This window comes from Cryptotermes secundus, unplaced genomic scaffold (genome assembly GCF_002891405.2).
Source record: "Cryptotermes secundus unplaced genomic scaffold, Csec_1.0 scaffold1147, whole genome shotgun sequence".
Taxonomy (NCBI): Eukaryota; Metazoa; Arthropoda; class Insecta; order Blattodea; family Kalotermitidae; genus Cryptotermes; species Cryptotermes secundus.
The window spans coordinates 8,980-28,245 of record NW_019739233.1 but is presented as its reverse complement, the minus strand read 5'-3'; the positions used below and the strand labels follow the sequence as shown (position 1 = coordinate 28,245).

The 19,266-nt window shown below is 41.2% G+C and overlaps 1 protein-coding gene across 1 annotated transcript in view; it reads right to left on the bottom strand.

The window, feature by feature from the left end:
• Positions 1–15,273, bottom strand: part of LOC111871822 (protein EFR3 homolog cmp44E) — a gene marked incomplete at its 5' end in the record, with an annotated part of 61,731 nt that extends 46,458 nt beyond the window's left edge. Inside the window, 3 exon segments of the mRNA XM_033754424.1 lie at positions 10,549–10,684; positions 14,678–14,756; positions 15,130–15,273. Of these exon segments, the coding sequence (XP_033610315.1) occupies positions 10,549–10,684; positions 14,678–14,756; positions 15,130–15,273 (359 nt within the window).
• Between the last annotated feature and the right edge of the window lie 3,993 nt (positions 15,274–19,266).

The following is a 19,266-nucleotide window of genomic DNA, read 5'->3' as shown; positions in this document are numbered from 1 at the left end:
GCGTGCAACACGTCACATCCACATCAAATTCGTGCATTGTTTGCAATCATATTGACCGCCTGCTCTCCTTCATCTCCAACAGAGTTATGGGAGAAATATAAATCGCACATGGCTGAAGATATTTTCCGTCGAATACGCAAGGAAAATTCCAATATGAACATGGACCTCAAAGCAGAAATCTACAACGAAGCGTTGATAATGATTGAAGATTTGTGCTTAGAAATCACGAACAAAGTTCTCAATGAATTGGGAATGCCATGACCGAATCGATCTGCTGCTGCTTCATTCAATGTAGAATTGTGTCATGAACAAAATTACAACATGGGTGATCTTTTGTTGTATGTGCAATCAAATATTCCTAAGCTAACACTTGAGAAAAAGGCATTTACGATAAAATAATGCAAACTGTCAATAATGGGGTTGCAGAAATCTTCTTCTTAGATGCGCCAGGAGGAACTGGTAAAACGTTCCTAATTAGATTGATTCTGGCAGCAATTTGATCTCAAAATGACATAGCCTTAGCTATTGCGTCGTCCGGAATAGCTGCGACATTGCTACCAGGTGGAAGAACTGCTCGTTCCGCTTTGAAATTGCCAGTGAACATGGAATTCATTGAAACTCCCACGTGCAACATTTCCAAAGCATCAGGCATGGGAAAGGTATTGCAGAAATGCAAACTTATTGTTTGGGATGAATGCACAATGGCGCACAAAAAATCACTCGAGGCTCTTCATCGATCATTGCAAGATCTGCGTGGAAACATCAGACCATTTGGGAACGCATTAATATTGCTTGCAGGAGATTTCAGGCAAACGTTACCTGTAATTCCTCGATTGACACCAGTGGACGAAATAAATGCTTGCCTGAAATGCTCTACTTTGTGGCAAGTAAAGATGTTAAAATTAACTACAAATATGCGTGTCCAGATGAAAAACGATCGATCAGCTGAGATATTCTCACATCAATTGCTGGAAATTTGGAACGGAAAGGTGCCGGTTGATCTGACCTCAGGACGAATTTCATTGCCTCATAACTTCTGCAATTTGGTGATGTCAGAAGAAGAATTGGTTGAAAAAGTATTTCCCAATATTCAGACCAATTATAAGAATCACGATTGGCTGAGTGAATGAGCTATTCTTGTGGCCAAGAACAAAGATGTCTACAAACTTAACAATATCATTCAGTCTAACATTCAATGCGAGGCAGTCACATACAAGTCCTTTGACACTGTTGTGGAAGCAGATGAAGCAGTTAATTATCCAACAGAATTTTTGAATTCACTCGATCTGCCAGGGATGCCACCGCATGTACTGCAATTGAAAATAAGCGTCCCAATTATCATGTTGCGAAATATTAACCAGCCAAAGCTTTTCAACGGCATGCAGCTTGCAGTAAAAAAATTATTGAGCAACTTCGTAGAAGCAACAATCTTGACAGGACCTTTCAAAGGTGAAGATGTCCTCATTCCTCGCATTCCTATGATTCCAACGGATGTGCCATTTCAATTTAAGAGATTGCAATTCTAAATTTGATTGGCGTTTGCAATCACCACCAACAAAGATCAGGGCCAATCTTTAGAATTGTGCGGTTTAGATCTAGGCACGGATTGCTTCTCACATTGACAATTATATGTTGCGTGTTCTAGAGTCGGCAAACCAGACAATCTCTATATCTGCACAGACAATGGAACAACAAAAAATATTGTATACCCACAAGCATCGTGAAATTAAACATATTAGAAACGTGCACTTTCTCTTTTCTTTCTTTTCCATTTAACCAGACTGAGCCACAGCAATGCGTGTCCGGATACAGTTAGTATTTCAATAAATATGATTAAAAAATATGAATACAACAGTATATATAAACTGAAATACGTGGACTTTCCCCTGCAATATGTAGGTCAAACAGGATGGTCATTTCAAGGAAAGATACAATGAACACACATGAAAATTGAGACACAACAAACATGCATCTACCTACGCGCAACACATATTAGAGAAGCGACATATGTATGGAAACATACAAAACACAATGGAAATATTCAAAATAGGCAACAAAGGTACACACATGAATAGCCTAGAAACATCACATTTACTGTACATACCAACAACATAAGGAGAGAAACAAAGTATTAACGAAACTAAAAAATCCCATATTTGATGTCATATTTCATAACTACATAAAAAAATAAAACAAACTATATCACACACCACTCCACAAGATAGCGGCAATCTCATATACACAAACACACCAATATTCATTCATTCATTCATCGGTAATCTGTCATACGACAGGTCCACAGTCTCTTCCAAAACAGTTCCTCCACTTAATGCGATCTCAAGCTTTCTCCTTCAGTTAAAATATCTTCTTCGGTCTTCTTCCTCGTCTTTTGGGCACTTCTATCTGCCCCTCCAGTTTGTTTGTCTCCAGATGAAACATCTCGCATACATGGTATCTCTGTTTTTGGAAAGAGACTATCCAGGAAAAGTGATAATGTGGTAGTTTTTCCATTTGCTTTCCACATCGCAGTACAACAGCCGTTCAAACCACTCTGGTCACGCCTCTTGCTATACGAACTTGAACCATCTCGAGCATCATTTGCTCTGTGCTTCAAGTCGCTGCTGATGACGCTGCTTCCGGCATCAGTTTTTGGTTTTTGGTGTCTCTCTTCGTCTGATGCCTACCCTTTGACCTGTCCAGCAAGGGAGGCCCTGCCAGTAGCTACGCTACCGCTGGTATAGCTCTCAGGGTCCTTGGCATACTCAAACCCCCTCACCACGTTAAGGTGGAGACACCAACGAGGGGGGGTGGAGACACCAACGAGGGGGGGATATATATGCTGCCAAAACAACCACAGTACCAGATCCACATGAGTAATAGCCACAGGCAGATCATCCTACATAACAAGGTAAGAGTAATGCTTAATAATACCATTTCCAATGTACAACAGTACATATAAACAAGCTAAACAAGAACAAAACCTGCCCGTAACACAAAACAACAAAGAACAAAGGAACATCACATAACCACATACCATAGTAGAGTATACACCAGAAAAGAAAAAAAAAAGCATACGGTAAGACAAAATTTCATATCTACAACACAACACACAGCCCATAATACAAAGGAAAAACTCCGTGGCTTTAGTCTGCAAGCAAACTATACCAACCGAGTGACCACTGCTTTTCGACTAAGTTAGTGCCAACAATATATACACACTAATAATGTATTCATATTTCAGAACAAACAGAGGAAGACCCACAACCAGCTACATGCAGAATAAAAATCACATTATTGTCACATGTAGGGTGGTATGCGCAACGAGAATGATGGGTTCTAGTTCGGATGATTGGATTGGAAAGCAATCAAATCCAGCCACTTCTAATACCAGCTGTCACGTATTTTTTGGCCATAACCACTGCTGCAATATGATTCAAGCTGCCAACTTCTGACACCAAAATGTCATGTGTAGGTTGGTTGGTGAGACAAGAATGACGGGTTCCAGTTTGGATGATTGGATTTATTAGCGCCTAGGTTACAACCTCTCTTAATCACACTCAAATACAGGCAGTACAGCACTATTGCTAATGTACACACTTACTAATCTTCTCAGTCTATGTGCAGCAATCTTCACAACACAGAAATTTAATCTGTCTCCCTAAATCACACACTCCCAATATCACTGCACTGCAGCACTCATAAAGACTTTAAACTACATGTCAAGTCTTCACAGGCTGACCTCTTGCACTCTTCTGTGCTCCTGGTTCCAATTCGCTCCGCCAGCTGATGACTGACTTTACTATTCTGAATTTACTTCTCTTATAAACTTTCTGCACTGGTCTATCAATTGTCTTGAGCTCTCCTGAACTTTATACACACTATGACTTAACCTTAAACAGATATTCGTTATATAGGCGCGGCAAGGACAACATAAAAAACAAGTCACGTGAAAGTACTATTACAGTGTGACATCATTGTGCCTGCATGGAAGTCTGCTTACTGAGCCGTTGCCTAGAAGTGGATTACACAACCTCGTTGTTCCATTGCTGCTGTGTTTACTGGTCCATTACCTAGTAACACTCTGGTCATCCATGTTACATTGCTCCCTCCTTAAGGCTGTTCATCCCGAATAGCACACCAGTGCATCACCGCCCCTTCCTTCTGAGGTTTCTGCTCATGATGTCACTTTCCTGTGGCTCGGTCTTCTCATCTTGAGGTGACTATTCTCCAAATGCTACATCTGTTCCCTCCTTAAGGGCAGGTTGTCCCAAGCGGTTCCCTTATAAGGTTCCAGTCAGTCCAGGTCTCACCATCATCCAATCTCTCTCTCTCCCTCCCCCCCCCCAACAGAGGGGGCCATAACTCTTGGAGTAGCCGGTCCTCCCACATATCTGGCTCTTACCCTGTATGCAGACTCTTTTCTGCTTTTGGGGGGCCTGACCCCTCCACAACGACCATTTCCTCATTTTCTGAAACCTGCTGGACATCCCATTTTCTCATTTCACAAATTCCAGCTTTAGGGCCTTCCTGAGGGTCTTGTAGGCTGGTCCTACTCTCTGGGTTGCTCGTTCAACCTTGACCCTGGTGCAATCCTTTCTGACAATGCATATCCTGAGCCATGCCACGCCTGCACAGTGAGTCATCCTCCTGCTGGCAATGGTCACCCTCTTCCGGGATAAAAAAATATCAAGTCTTTTCCTTCAGCTTCTGACGGCACTCCGTGGCCAGATTGTGGTCCGTACATCGCTTCCTCAGTCTTCCAACCAGCATGACTCTGGCTTCTCCCTTGGGAAACTCTTGATGCTCCCCTACTGACTGCATCATTCTTGGAGTAGGCTGACTCTTCTCTGTATATGTCTCCATTGCTTCATGGCAGGCAACTGTCTCTTGGCAGGCCTTCATGTCTGCTGAGGTTGGCTCCTCACATTCCAGTCACGCCTCCATCATTTCTTGGCAGGTCCTCTCTTTCTTCCAGGCATTCCTATTTGCTTCCATCCTCTTGCCTTGCATGGCTTTCATTTCTGCGCCCATCTCTTCTTGCCAGGCCCTCATCTCAGCCATCATGTCTTTCTTGCTGGCATCCACGTTTTTCCTGGTTAGTTTGTCTTCCTTTAGTTCCTATAGATTTGCGTCCACATTTTGTTGTATCGCTTTTGTATTGGTGTCCATCCTGGTCAGCATGTCTTTCCTCTGCCCTTGGTCAGCTTTTCTACTTTTCTACCGGCCAATAACATGGCTTGGTTGATTTCCATTCTTGCCATCATTTCTTGCACGTGTTTCATGAGTTCCAACATTTGTTCTATGTTTGCAGGCTGACAAGACAACTGTCTATTGCAGTCTACAATCTAATCAATAAAGCAATCAAATCCAACCACTTCTAATATCAATTGTCTAATACCATATTTTTGGTCCTAACCACTGCTGCAATATGATCCAAGCTGCCAACTTCTGACACCAAAATGTCATGTGTAGGTCGGTAGGCGAGACAAGAATGACGGGTTCCAGTTTGGATGATTGGATTTATTGGAACTATGGTTACACACACTCTCTTAATCACATTCAAATACAGGCAATACAGTGCTAATGCTGATTTACTCACTTTACAATCACTACACGCTAATCTTCTGTCTAGATGCAGTAGTCTTCATGGGTTTATAACAGAGGAACTTAAACAGTCTCCCTAAATCACACACTCCTAATATCACTGCACTATAGCACTCATAAAGCCCTTAAATCACACATCAAGTCTTCAGAGGCTGACCTCTTGCACTCTTCTGTGCTCCTGGTTCCAATTCGCTCCGCCAGCTGATGACTGACTTTACTATGCTGAATTCATTTCTCTTATAAACCTTCTGCACTGGTCTCTCAATTGTCTTGAGCTCTCCTGAACTCTACACACACTGACTAAACCTTAAACAGATATTCGTTATATAGGCACCGCACAGGCAACACAAAAAACAAGTCACATGATAGATAGTACTGTTTCAGTGTGACATCATTGTGCCTGCATGGAAGTCTGTTTAATCAGCCGTTGCCTAGAAGAGGGTTGCTCCACTGTTGCCCGCATGTATCTCATACTTTTACCAGTCCGTTACCTAGCAACCTTCTGGCCATCCATGTTACATTATTCAACAGCCATACACCATACAGACCTAAAAATATGAGACACCCAATTTGACAGTTTAACATTAACACACTGCGGACCAGAGGGGCCATATGGCCCTCTACGTTTCCAAGCATTGCGGACCGGTTGGGCCATATGGCCCTCTGTGGTCACGTTATGTTGCAAAACGCTATATATCGCTGTGTGGCTTCGTTGAATTGTAACTACTGTGTAGATGACCTCGGGGATGATTGCTGCCTTATCTAGTAACTCGACTAGAGTCATTTCCTGTCATAACCTAAACAAAATTGGCTTTGTTCTAATCCAAGCTTGCACGTATGAACCACGCAGCTACCAGTTCAACATGGCTCAGAGACGAAAGCAGTTGCGATCTCTTGGAGGACAGGAAATATTAGATATGTTCTCCGATGAGCTATCAGATTTGCCAACTGCTTCGTCTTCTGATAGCGAGGCCATTATCAGTGACAGTGACAGTGACGGGGGCCACAGGGCTGCCCAAAATGTGTCAAGTGAAAGTGAGAGCTCCGTTGAAAGTGAGAGTGTCGGGACAGCTACATGGGATAAAGTGGACAAAACCCCCACTTTGGGAAAGTTTACTGGTGATCCGGGGGTGAAGCAGATGCCATCGGACCCAACGGACGTGTCTGAAGTTGCGTCACTGTTTTTTGGAGATAGTTTCTTTGACCTGTTGTGTCAGGAAACTAACAGATACTATCTCCAACACCGTGAGGCGTACGACAGAACCAATAAGGTTTTGAAGTGGGTGGATGTCACTTCAACAGAAATGAAAAAAATTTTGGCTATAATCATTCTAATGGGGCTTACGAAGAGAGAAAGTTTGAAGGATTATTGGTCAAGTGACCCATTTTTAGAAATTGCAATTTTCGGCAAACTCATGAGTCGTAAGAGATTTGAACAGATATGGTGGTGTTTGCATTTCAACAATAATGAAGTGCAACCACAACCAACGGGCAGGCTTTTCAAAATTCAGCCCTTATTAGACATTTTGGTTGAAAAATTTCAGACAGTTTATAAGCCAGAGCAACAACTGTCTTTGGACGAATCTGTGATTCCTTGGAGAGGAAGGCTTCGTATTCGAACGTATAATCCTGGGAAGCTCACAAAGTATGGCCTACTTGTTCATGTTGTCACGGAAAGCACTTCAGGCTATATAGGAAATTTAGAAATTTATTCTGCTGAAGGCAAGAAATTGCAAGAAACTATTGTTTCTGTTTTGGGTCCCTATCTCGATCAAAATTATCACGTGTATCAAGATAATTATTACAACAGTGTGGCAACTGCAGAATACCTACTTTCAAGGAAAGTACGTATTTGTGGTACAATTAGGGTGAACAGAGGCCTCCCTCCAGATCTGAAAGAGGAATGTAAACGCCTGAAACGTGGCGACACCGCATTCAGGAGGAAGGGGGACATTCTTCTTCAGTCCTGGAGGGATACTCGCGTTGTGAATATGGTTTCCACTATTCACAATTCGAGCATGGTCGATGTTCAAAGACGACACGGGCAAGTAAAGAAGCCTCTTTGTATTTCCGAGTATAATATGTTCATGAAAGGAGTTGATAGGGCCGACCAGTTCTTGGCCTATTATTCCCTTCCTAGGAAAACAGTAAAATGGACGAAGAAAGTTGCACTGTGGCTTATAAACTGTGCAATTTTCAATTCATTTACGGTTTTCAAAAAGGTGAACAGAAATTCTACTTTGAAATACAAAGCATTTCTGTTGAAACTGGCAAAAGCTTGGGCTACTGACGTCACGGTGGCGGCAGTACCTGCGTCAGACACAGACGTAGTGCAGCCGGGGCCATCTGTTCGCACCCGCCAGAGGCCTCAAGTAGACCCCCCTGGCCGACTCTCGGGTGATATGCGGAAACATATTCTCGTGAAAATTGTGAAGAGTGAATATTGCAAGAAGAAACACCCTTCTAGGCAGTGCCGTGTGTGCGCAGAGCACAAGAAGAAGAGTAGAACTGCCTACATGTGCAACTTCTGTGTAATGCCTCTTCACAAAGGGGAATGTTTCCAGAGATATCACATGCGCAAGCACTTCTAGGAGCTCTGGTAAGTGTTCTCCAAAAATTTCAGTTCATAAAATTAATTAGGAGATTTTATATTAATTTTTAAAGTTAACAGTGCACAAGTTAGGGTAGTAGGTTTAAAAACGCCGGTCCCCAGGGTGATTTAAATGTTTAAACCACCGGTCCGCAATGTGTTAACATTTTAATATTTTCAATTACATTAGTTTTAAGAAAAAATTGGACAGGTCATTACATTAGTATGCAACAACTATAAAATTATTCTCAAATACAAACATTGACCAATGTAGGGAAGAATAGCAGAGGAGATAAAGTTGAATGTAGAACTGTGTTAACACCTGATGATGGCTAAAAGGCCGAAACATGTAGTAAAATTACAGTGTATGGTGTATCTCTATATAAATGTGTTCAAACAGAAATACTAAAAAAAAATATTCAGAAGTTTGTGATAATGCTGTAAATATGGCAACCATATAAACTTTAATATCTCCCAGTTCTACAGGGTTGGCAGCCATACACTGACGCAGCAATCATAGTATTAATATTTACAAAATGCAATGCTTGGCCAGCAGAATCCTTCCCATCATATCCTGGCCCTGGAGGCTGACTCAGCCTCTTAACAGAAGTGAGTACCAGATATCTTCCTGGAGGTAAAGGGCAGCCAGCATGTAAGGCTGACAACCTCACCGCCATCTGTGAGCCAACTGTCTAGAAAATGTGGAAGCCTTCACAGCTCACAATATTACGGGCCTCCACAGCCTCTTACAAGGATAGCTTTACCTTTACCTTTACTGCTGATAGTGTGATTGTGAATCATCATCAGAGTATATGGTCCAATATGCTGTAACTGTATTGTGGCATATGTGCTGAAAGCCAGAACTGTGAAACTGGAAAGACAGCCGTTGTTAGGGAATGGCTCTGTAAACACGCCCATTGCTAGGCAATGGCTCAGCAGCTGTCACATGACTGCTGCAACAGACATGCATACAATGACAGAAGAGCTGTTGGAAGCTGTTTTCTGTGCAGTCCATGCCGAGGCTATATCACAAAGAGCAGATGCCATTATCAGTCCAAGCATAGTCTAAGTCAAGGGTCTAGTGAGGAGCTGAAAGAGAATCGGCAGGTGTACTGTCAGTTGAGAAGGTGGTAGCTGAGGCCGCAGACAGTTCGTGAACCCATAAGAAGCAGATTAACATCTGCAGTTGGAAGCCATTACCAAGCAATGTGACTGAGGATATTAGTCTGTGTGTAATAGTGATCTGTAAAACACAGTCACAAGCTGCAGAAGTGCAATAAATCCAATTTATAATCCAACCACATCTGTAGTCATGCCAGCATGCGACAACTGACGTTAGAAGTCAGACTGGACTGACTGATTAGGTTGAGTTGTTGCACTTCAAGAATTGTGCAACTTCAGACATGAACCCAGGAGATGGATAATTATGGTGGATTTTGAATGTCTGGTAGCCGCCATAGGGAGGCTGGAAGCCTGACGGAGGGGGGGGAAGAGGCCAACCTAAAGATCATAGCAAGTCTGCAAAAAAGAGACAACAGCCTGCCAAGTAGCAACAGAGGTCTGTCTAGGAAAGGCAAGGAACCAAGAGAAGCCAAAAATTAGACTGGCCTTGAAGGAGGTATAATCTCGTACTTGAGGTTGTGAAGTGAGCGGTGAAGTGTTCTGCCGGGCCACAGAAAATGTGAGACTGGACACTGTGAAAGACTCAGTCAGCACCCAAATGAAAGAAGAGACTACTAGCTGCTTACTCCTGGATATTCTCTCCCCATAAACAGAAGGAACAGTGACACACTGAAAGGCTACTCAGGATGGGCAGCCTTAATGAGGGAGCAATGTGGCATACTTGTTGAAAGCAAGATTTGTGAATCCAGCAGAGTAGGTGTTGTTATGGAACAGCTCTGTAAGCATGGCCATTGCTAGGCAATGGCTAAGCTGCCATCATGTGATTGCTGCAACAGATATGCATGCAACACTAAAAGAGCTGTTTGAAGAAGTCTGTCTTGTGAGGTTCATGCCAAGGCTATATATCAAGAACCAGCTGCCATTACCAGTGAGTCCAGAGGAAAGCTTCCAATGGCAATTAAAAGAGCAGGAGGTTGGTGTGAGAATGGATGTCAGCCTGTGAGGACATAAGCCCAGGATCAGAGGATCACCCATTAAGGAAGATATTATAAAACACAGCAGTGAAAACCGTGGCTGAGAACACTAGTTTTTGTGTGATAGTGATTTGTACAGTGCAGTCATGGGCTGTGTGTTAAAGTGTCCAAAAATATGTTTACCAATCCTAACCCATCTACAGTTACACATACGAGTACATGTGATAGTACAGAAATTATGAAATTATAATCACTTACCAACACTTTCACCAGCAGCAATTGAAATTATCTTTGACAGAACATCTGCTAAACTAGTCCGGATCTTGGGATCTGACTTTGAGTTGTCATCTAAATGTGACATCAATGTTTCTACCACAGTGTAGGAATACTGTGCCTGAAATTTTACATAATTAAATTGCTAGTTTATTACATCCCAAAATTACACATGAAAAGAAATTTAGATATACCACAAGTGCACAATTCAATGATTGCTTTCTTTTGTGTCTTGATCTTCTCAATAATATGGAGTATCACAGATATGAAACCAAAATTGCAACTGTACAGAAAAAGATACACACCAAAAAGCCTGAACCACATTAATGCCAACCCCAATTTCACATAGCGCATCCTGTTTTAAAAAATGAGGCTCTAAAGACACAGCCATAACACTATTAAATTTTTAGCACAATAAATGCCACTCTAACCTTTAAAGACCTGATGACATCTGTGGTGTGGAGAAAATGCCACCTGCAAAAGTTAGGTTTAGCAAACTGGATTTGTGTGCAGATACTCAGACTTTAACATTCTGCGTAACTTTACTGTAGTGTCTATCAATACAGAATTATTTGTGACCTCAATGCTAGAGCAAATAAATCAGAATGTTTATATTCAGTGCAGTTGTGTTGACCATAATACAACTGAGCAAAGTTCAACTTCTCGGTTCTTATAATCATTTATGCTCCTATTTTAATTGTGTAGTGGCAGAGCATTCATGTTAATCATGTCAACCTGACTATAACTTTGAAAAATTAAATAAAAATGTTACTCTCATGATTCAGTCATACTCCGCATACTGGCAGGAGAAGCATTCACACATTACAAGGTCTGCCACCTTTGTCCACATAATCACAGACTTATTTGCTATTTCCCTGCAGCTTGTAGTGGTCATCTCTGTGCACAGGCACAATTAGAAGAGATACAATGTACATAGTACAGTCAATAATTTCGTGTACTGGCCACATAGTGGCTCTGTGATGCATTACAGTGGATACGTGGAGCCATCAGATGGTGCTGTGTCCATTCTTCTCTTGCCTCAGTAAGAAGCAGTTGTGTGCGTGCGGTGTATTCAGGAAGAGAGTCACTGTTGTGAAGGGCAGTTGTCTGCGAGCAGCGGAAATCAAGAATTTCACAGTTTCAGCAACAGATGAATATCAAGTTCTGCCAAAAATTAGGCAAATCTGCTGGTAAAATTATTCAAATGATCAAGCAAGCGTATGGTGAAGAAGCCTTGGAGCACAGTGCTGTGTGCTGTGTGGCACAAACGTTTTGCACAGGGGAGAGACATGATGACATGACATGATGAGCATACCAGTCAGCCGAGAGCGGTCAGAACTGACTCAAGATCCAAGAAGTTGCAACGTTGGTGCATGGCAACTGCTCCCAAACAGTAGATGAAATTGCAGCAGCAGCAGCAAGGAATAGCCCTGGTACTTGCCACAAAATTCTGTTTGATAACCTGAACATGTCTTGTGTTACCCAGCACAGTGTTCCACACATCCTGACACAAGATCAAAGTGACTATCACAAGAGCATTTGAGGTGACTTGATCGACAGAGCTGACAAAGATGACATGTTTCTCAACTGAATCATAACAGGAGAAGGAACACAGTGTTTACTGTACTATCCACAACTGGAGTGACACTTGGCCACCTGTCATCATCACTGACAAAGAAACCGCAACAGGAAAAGTCAAAAGGCAAGGTAATGCATGAACTGTTTTTTGCTTCATCTGGAATTGTTCACCTGGGAATTCATCCCAGAAGGAGCAACTGTTAACAAACACCACTACAAGGATACCCTTCACCATCTACGCAATTAAATTCGTCGTAAGCATCCTGAGCTTTGGCGTAAGCAGAACTGGCCATTGCTACATGATAATGCCCCTGCACATCACTCTGTGCTTGTCCAAGAGGAGCTGGCAAAACAACAGGTCACAATTTTGCCACACTTTCCATACTCACTTGATCTCACACCATGCAATTTCTTTCTCTCTACCTGCTTCAAAGAAGAGATACACATGCGTCGATTTCCGTCGGTCAAGGAGACTCTGTCACTGCCACAAGGGAAGCCATACAGGACCTTCCTGCAGATATCTTTCAGCAGTGTTTCCAGCAGCTATACAAATGTTGGCAGAATAGCAGTGTCCAAAGCCATGTATTTTGAGGGAGGATGTGAATATATGTCAGTGTATGCAAGTATCTAGTAAGATGGTGCAACAAAACCACAGTTCACGGAATTACTGACTGTATTAGTAGTAGAGGCTTGAAGGGAGGTCGAAGTGCATGACATTCCAAGCTACTGCAAGTCCTGTGTGTTAGCCATACAGAAAATGTAGACATATTTCAGCTACTAGGTGTCTGCAGAGCACATAAACAGTGGAAACAAGCAGGAATCAGAGAGTGAAAGCATATTTCTGTTTGAGAATATCATGATATTCTCTAAAATTTTTACTTTAATTTTTGTTTGAAAGTATTTTTTAGGCATAATATCACAAGCCAAAAACATTTTTGAAATTATGCAAACCAAAAGTAACAAGTAAGAAGTAACACAGGTAGACCGCATTAGTGATACATGCGACACACAAAAACTATTGACAGCTACTATAGAGTGCAACGATGGCATTCTGATCATGATATAGTGCTAAAATTGATGTGCATGGAAGCACAGTGAACAAGTATACAGTGCAGTGGTCTCCCCAAAAGTGGGGAGATTACCTGATAATGGCCTGTGTGGCCAAAATATGTCAAAAAATTATTACAAATATGCGACTAAAGATATTTTACAAAACTGGATAATCACTTTTAATGTATAGAATGTGCTCTCAATGTCCTGTTGACATGTAATGATTTTATGAACATCAAAAAGTGTTAAAATTTTTAGTGTGAAACATCTTCCTAATGTCTTTTAAATTGTTGCATTATTGATGGATACTCGACAGTAAAGGACAAAAGTAATAATACCAGTTATTGCCTCCTCCCTCCCCCCCCCAAATGGAAGAATTTTATTATATTTTAAGAGAGAAGCACAAGTTTTTAAAATGTTTGGCCAGAAAATGAGAGCTGCTCACAGGGTAATACAGAACACTCAGAATTTCCAGAAAAGAATGTCAATGAATAATAATGATCAAAAAGCTTCTTACTACTCCGTGAACTGTGGAATGATCAACATTATTAAAGGACAGTTGACCAATAAATTCTCTAAATTCTCAATCTATGTTTCTTTTACTTTACTTTTTTTAATTTTTGTTTCTTTCACTTCTAAATTTGGAAACTTTAACATTATGCTGACAGGTTTCCAGCTACAGCTCATGAGTTGCAACTGAAATTACACAGATCATATTCTGATTCTCATCTAAAAACTGAACTTTCTCTTATATATTCATCACAATAATTTTTACAGAGTAATATTTCAGACCTCAAACATTTTATCACTTCAAATCTGATTACCACCTTACCAAGTCATAAAATCATCTGCGTTCTTATTATCGATTCTACCAACCACTGTGTTTGTCAAGTGGACATTTTCTGCTCTGAACAAGGTCTATCCTAAACCTATGAAACATGTAGACTCAAGAGACACTCACTCTCTGCTCTGAACAAGGTCCACACTTAACCTAAGCAGCATGCAGACTGAGGCAAGACTCAGAGTCCATAGATATTTTCACAGAGAAGGAACCATCACACAGAACAAGGTGCAGGAAAAAAAAAGGTATTTTCAGCAGTTGCTATGGATTTTTCTTAGTTTATATTTCCTTCCCCTTTTATCTTCTACTTAAATTTAGCTCAAATCTGCATAGTTTTCTTCAACAGTGCATATTCTCAAATGCCAGAAATTTTGCTGGATCAGGATTAGGCTAACACATTTGAAAAATCACAGTCCATCAGTGTATTTGTGACTCATTTTTTATTATTTGCCTAAAACAACTGAGGAAACTCATAAGATATATCAATCATGATTCACACCAAATACCTCCCAGATGCAAGTCAGATATGATATACTGCTATGCCATCCCACTCAGTGAAAACCAGTGTACTTTCTTTGTTCTCTTGTTTTCTTATAATTAGAAGTCTTCTTAAAATCATTCATCCTACTTTCAGAAATCACTTGCCTGTATTGAAAACATGATTATCCTGAAGGTATGAATTGCAAACTGATTTGGAACCCAAAGCTCATGAAGATCTAAGTGTCTGAAACAGAGATGGAAACAATATGATCATCATAAGTAACTTAATTTTTTCACCACATTAAAGCAGTTTCAAGTTTCCTTCAGTTTTATCAACTGCCCAGTGAAAAGTATGGTATGAGTGTCTCATCTTTGAAATCACTGGTATCTATCTAACAAAGTAAATGAGGTCTATCTCATACCTTCAGTCACCACAGATTTCTCAAGAACAGACTGTACCACATACAGATTTTACCTTATTTATTTTTAATTAAAATTAATGGAAATTATGTGATTTACACATATGTAAGTACAGTAATTATTGTGTTACTGCAGAAACTGTCTCCCAAAAAATCCCTCTAGTGCCAAATTTACCACTTAATCTCATTACAACAAACCTAAGAACTGGCCTCAAGACACAACGAATATGTCCAAATGATGCTCTTCCCACTAACTCTCTCATACAGGTTTCAGCCAAAGTAGGAGGATCTGCACGTTCTTCCTGTGGCGGTTCTGGAGTATCAGCTTCCTTCACATGATACCTACAAGCATATGAAGATCCATGAAGCACGCAGGCTTGATTCTACTAGGGGTTGTTCCAAACATGAGGTCACACTAAATGTTCAGTGTGGTTGGTGAAATTTGAGACTTCAACGTATAAGGGGAGGGCCTTTGCAGCCCTTGCACCATGACCTTCAGTGGTCTATTGTGCTTAATATAAGACTTGCTCTGACACCTCCACCTAGAATATCTTTTCCAAGAATAACATAACCTTAACTTTCTTCTTGGATGTGGCTGCACCATAGCTCAAGCAGTTAGTCATTGGCTTTCCACCGCGGCGGCCCAGGTCCGATCCCGGGTCTGCTCAAGTGGGATTTGTGGTGGACAAAGTGGTGCAGGGGTGGGTTATCTCTGAGTACTTCCATTTCCCCTGCCAATCTTCATTCCACCAAATTCTCCATCATCATAATCACCGGGGGAAGGCCAATCAGTGCCCGCCATGCTGAGTGGACCCAGTTGGACTCCACCCCCCCCCATCCGAATTAAGAAAAAAATCTTCTTGGCTAACACTGTTACTTATGAATATATAGGGTTGCATTTTACAGTGGTTCTAGTCTCTCTACATAGTAATTATTATTCAAAAGTAGAATCACCCCTAGCTGTCTTTCCAATATATTTACTGCAATGGTGAATGTCACAAAGTTCAATATTCTCCTATGAACTGCTGATCTTCATTATTAAATCGGTATGCTATTCTACTGGACCAGCCTCTGCTGTGTGCTCTACTAATTAGCTGTCCACACAAGACACACAGGTGAAATTCCAAATAACATTACTCATTGGGACACACAAAGAAACCTAGTTTCCATTTGGCAGTTTCACTTCACGCTTCCAGACTTCCATCAGTAACAACAATTCTTCCAATACCTATTTGGATCAGGCTACCAGTGAGATGGCACTTTACAATAACAGATCAATCTGTATACACTTATATATGACAGTTCTAACAGAACAGCTTTATTTCGTAACATCCAAGTAATCATCATTTCATGTCATACCTTATCAGAAGCCACCTTATCATACACATGCTACGCACTGTGCTTATTATATTAAAACAGCGACATTTATAGAGATATAAAACCATTCCAATAAATGTGGAGGGACACAGTCTCCTCTCAACCAACAAATATGCCACACCTAATATACAACAGCTCTCAATTAAGAGTAATGTTTTCCTGCATTCAACCCATGCAAGAAATAACCTATAACAACGTAAGATTTGAGATGCTCACAACGGTGCTTAAGAAGGGTTCTATCTTCTGGGATATAACCACCTTGTAGTCTGTTGAAAATCAACTGATGCTTCAGAAGGACAGGTCACCTCCATTTTCAGGGTCACAGAATAAGCCAAGCAAGAACCCAGTGTGAAGCAGTAGCAAGCAGAGCAGCTTGGCTTATTCTTCAACCCTGAATATGGAGGTGACATGTTCCTAAAAAACATCAGCTCGGTAAACACGTTGCCACAAAACAAGCAATGGAACAACGCCCGTTGCTAAGCTGCAGATTCATAATAATGCAACAGTGGGACTACAACAGTGGAAGAGCTGTGTTTTCTGCATGGTCCATGCTGAGATGTTATAAGTAAGGGACAAGCAGTTCTGCAGAGGAGTCTGTGAAGAGAGGGCTCAAGCTGGAGGCAGGGGAATAGCCACTGTTGCAGCTGTTACCAGGAAGTGTCTAATAACTGACTGATAACACCAGACTGTGTGTTCTAGTGAACTGTAAAGTGTGGATATGGCAATCACATTATAAATATTTGTAGTTACAACTTGTAAGTGGTCAATAAATCTATCCACTAATGCAAACCCCGTCTATAGTCACACATACATGTGACAATATTGTGACATAACACCTGCAGTTCATGCTGGGGTTATATAACAAGAGGCTAAGAGCAAATCAGTGGAAATTGAGTGTTGGTCACAAGCCAGCCACCATCAAGCAAGGACGTGAGCTTGGAAGCAGAGGGATAGCCATTACTGGGAAGACACAGAACCTTTAATGTTTGGAGTAGTGATCTGTAGACTGTGTAGATCTGTCACACTGTTATAGTTACCTGTAGTTATGAGTTATAAGCCTTCAATAAATCCAGTTACCAATACAGACCCCATGTATAGTCACTAACACATGACAACTGGTGCCAGGAGCAGGATATATTCAATTGGTTGGATTGACCGTATTGGAACCAATTTCATGGCTCACTACAGAAGACATGGATGATCTGAAAGCTGTCATAAGGAACTGCAGCCCAGCCAACAAATGGTAATAAGTGATCTTAAAGCCATAAGGACAACCAAGAAGAAATAAAAACAACGAAGGTAAGCCAAGAAAAGGTGACAGTCATATGAGAAAACTGAAGTCAATCAAGGAAAGACAGAGGCTGTAGCAGAGCACCATAACCAGGCCAGATGTGTAAAAGCCATGAATATGCTAACTGAACTGCAGAACCAGCATTCCAATGTTATACATGCAGTCCCAAAAGTAGTGATGTACAGGAAATTATCAAGGCAACCGAGGACCGATTAGAGGACCAGCATCTGCCCATAGCATACCATGATTAACTACAGACACAGGCCCAAGACAATGGTGAACCTTTGCAGCAGTATGCCACTGCCATCAAACGAACAACCCACTGTACCTCTCCTGCATGACATAAGAACCACATTCATAAGAGACCAGGAAATGTATCCATTGATGGCATAAGAGACTATGGCATAAAACAGCAGCTACTTCTGGAGGGGGGGGCAAGAGGACATCCAATGAGACCCTCAAGCAGACCCTACAGTTGGAAATTGTAAAGTTATCAGTCGGGTCTTCCACTGGGCTCTGGAAAATGAGTGACAGGATATTATGGAGAAACCGGCACCCTTTTAAGCAAAAGAAAAGACTACCTATGGTTTAATGTGCCAGCAATGTAGAAGCAGTGGCCACTATCAAAAGCTCTGTCCCCACAGACCAGAAGAAGAAATGGCAACACATCTATATGCTACTATGGATGAGCAGTCTTTAAAGAGGGAGCAATGTAACATTACAGCTGAAGGATGGAATGGTAGCACCAGAAGAGACAGCCATTGCTAGACAACAGCACACTAAACATGTATCTGCAGCAACAAATATGCATACAACAATGGAAGCATGGTTGGAAGTGGTGTTTCCTCTGTGGTCTGTGCCAAGGTCAAGTATATAATGGGAGCCTACAGGCCAACTGGTGGCATCTGAACATCAGTTGCAAGCCAGCTGTCTGCTGGCAAGGACATAAGCATGGAAGCAGAGGGATACCCACTGTTGGGAGCCTACAGGCCAACTGATGGCATCTGAGCATCACCTGCAAGACAGTTGTCTGCTGGCAAGGACATAAGCATGGAAGCAGAGGGATACCCACTGTTGGGAGCCAATACCTAGTAATGCCTGGTGACAACACAGAAACTTTAATGCTTACAGTAGTTGATTTGTACAGTGTAGAGGCATGAAACTGTTATAGTTACTTGCAGTCATGAGTAATAAGCCTTCAATAAATCCAATTACAATTCCAAACATTGTGTCTAGTCACAAATATGTGACACAACAGTAAAATTACAAACAACTCTTTATTACGTCTGTCACAACACAATAATACAGTGTTCAAGGATAAAGTGGCTTTGCTACATGTTTTGGCTATTCATAGCCATCATCAGGCAAATACATGATCATCATGTTTACACAGTAGTGAACTGCAATTCAGTAGTAAGTCTGGATACTTGACAATTATCACATTATAAAACACATGGTATAAAAATTACAATGAAATATAAGCTTATTATAAAAAAAGAGTTATTTTGCAAAATAAAGTTAAAACTATTCAAGTGATAATCTATATCACAAAGTCAGTTGTTGCAATCTTGTATTTTCCCATGGACTTGCTTTATTCTAGACTTTTATATGATAAACTGTTTTGAGGCCCGTGAAGTATAGTTTTAACACTAATTGTTTGGTTGGTA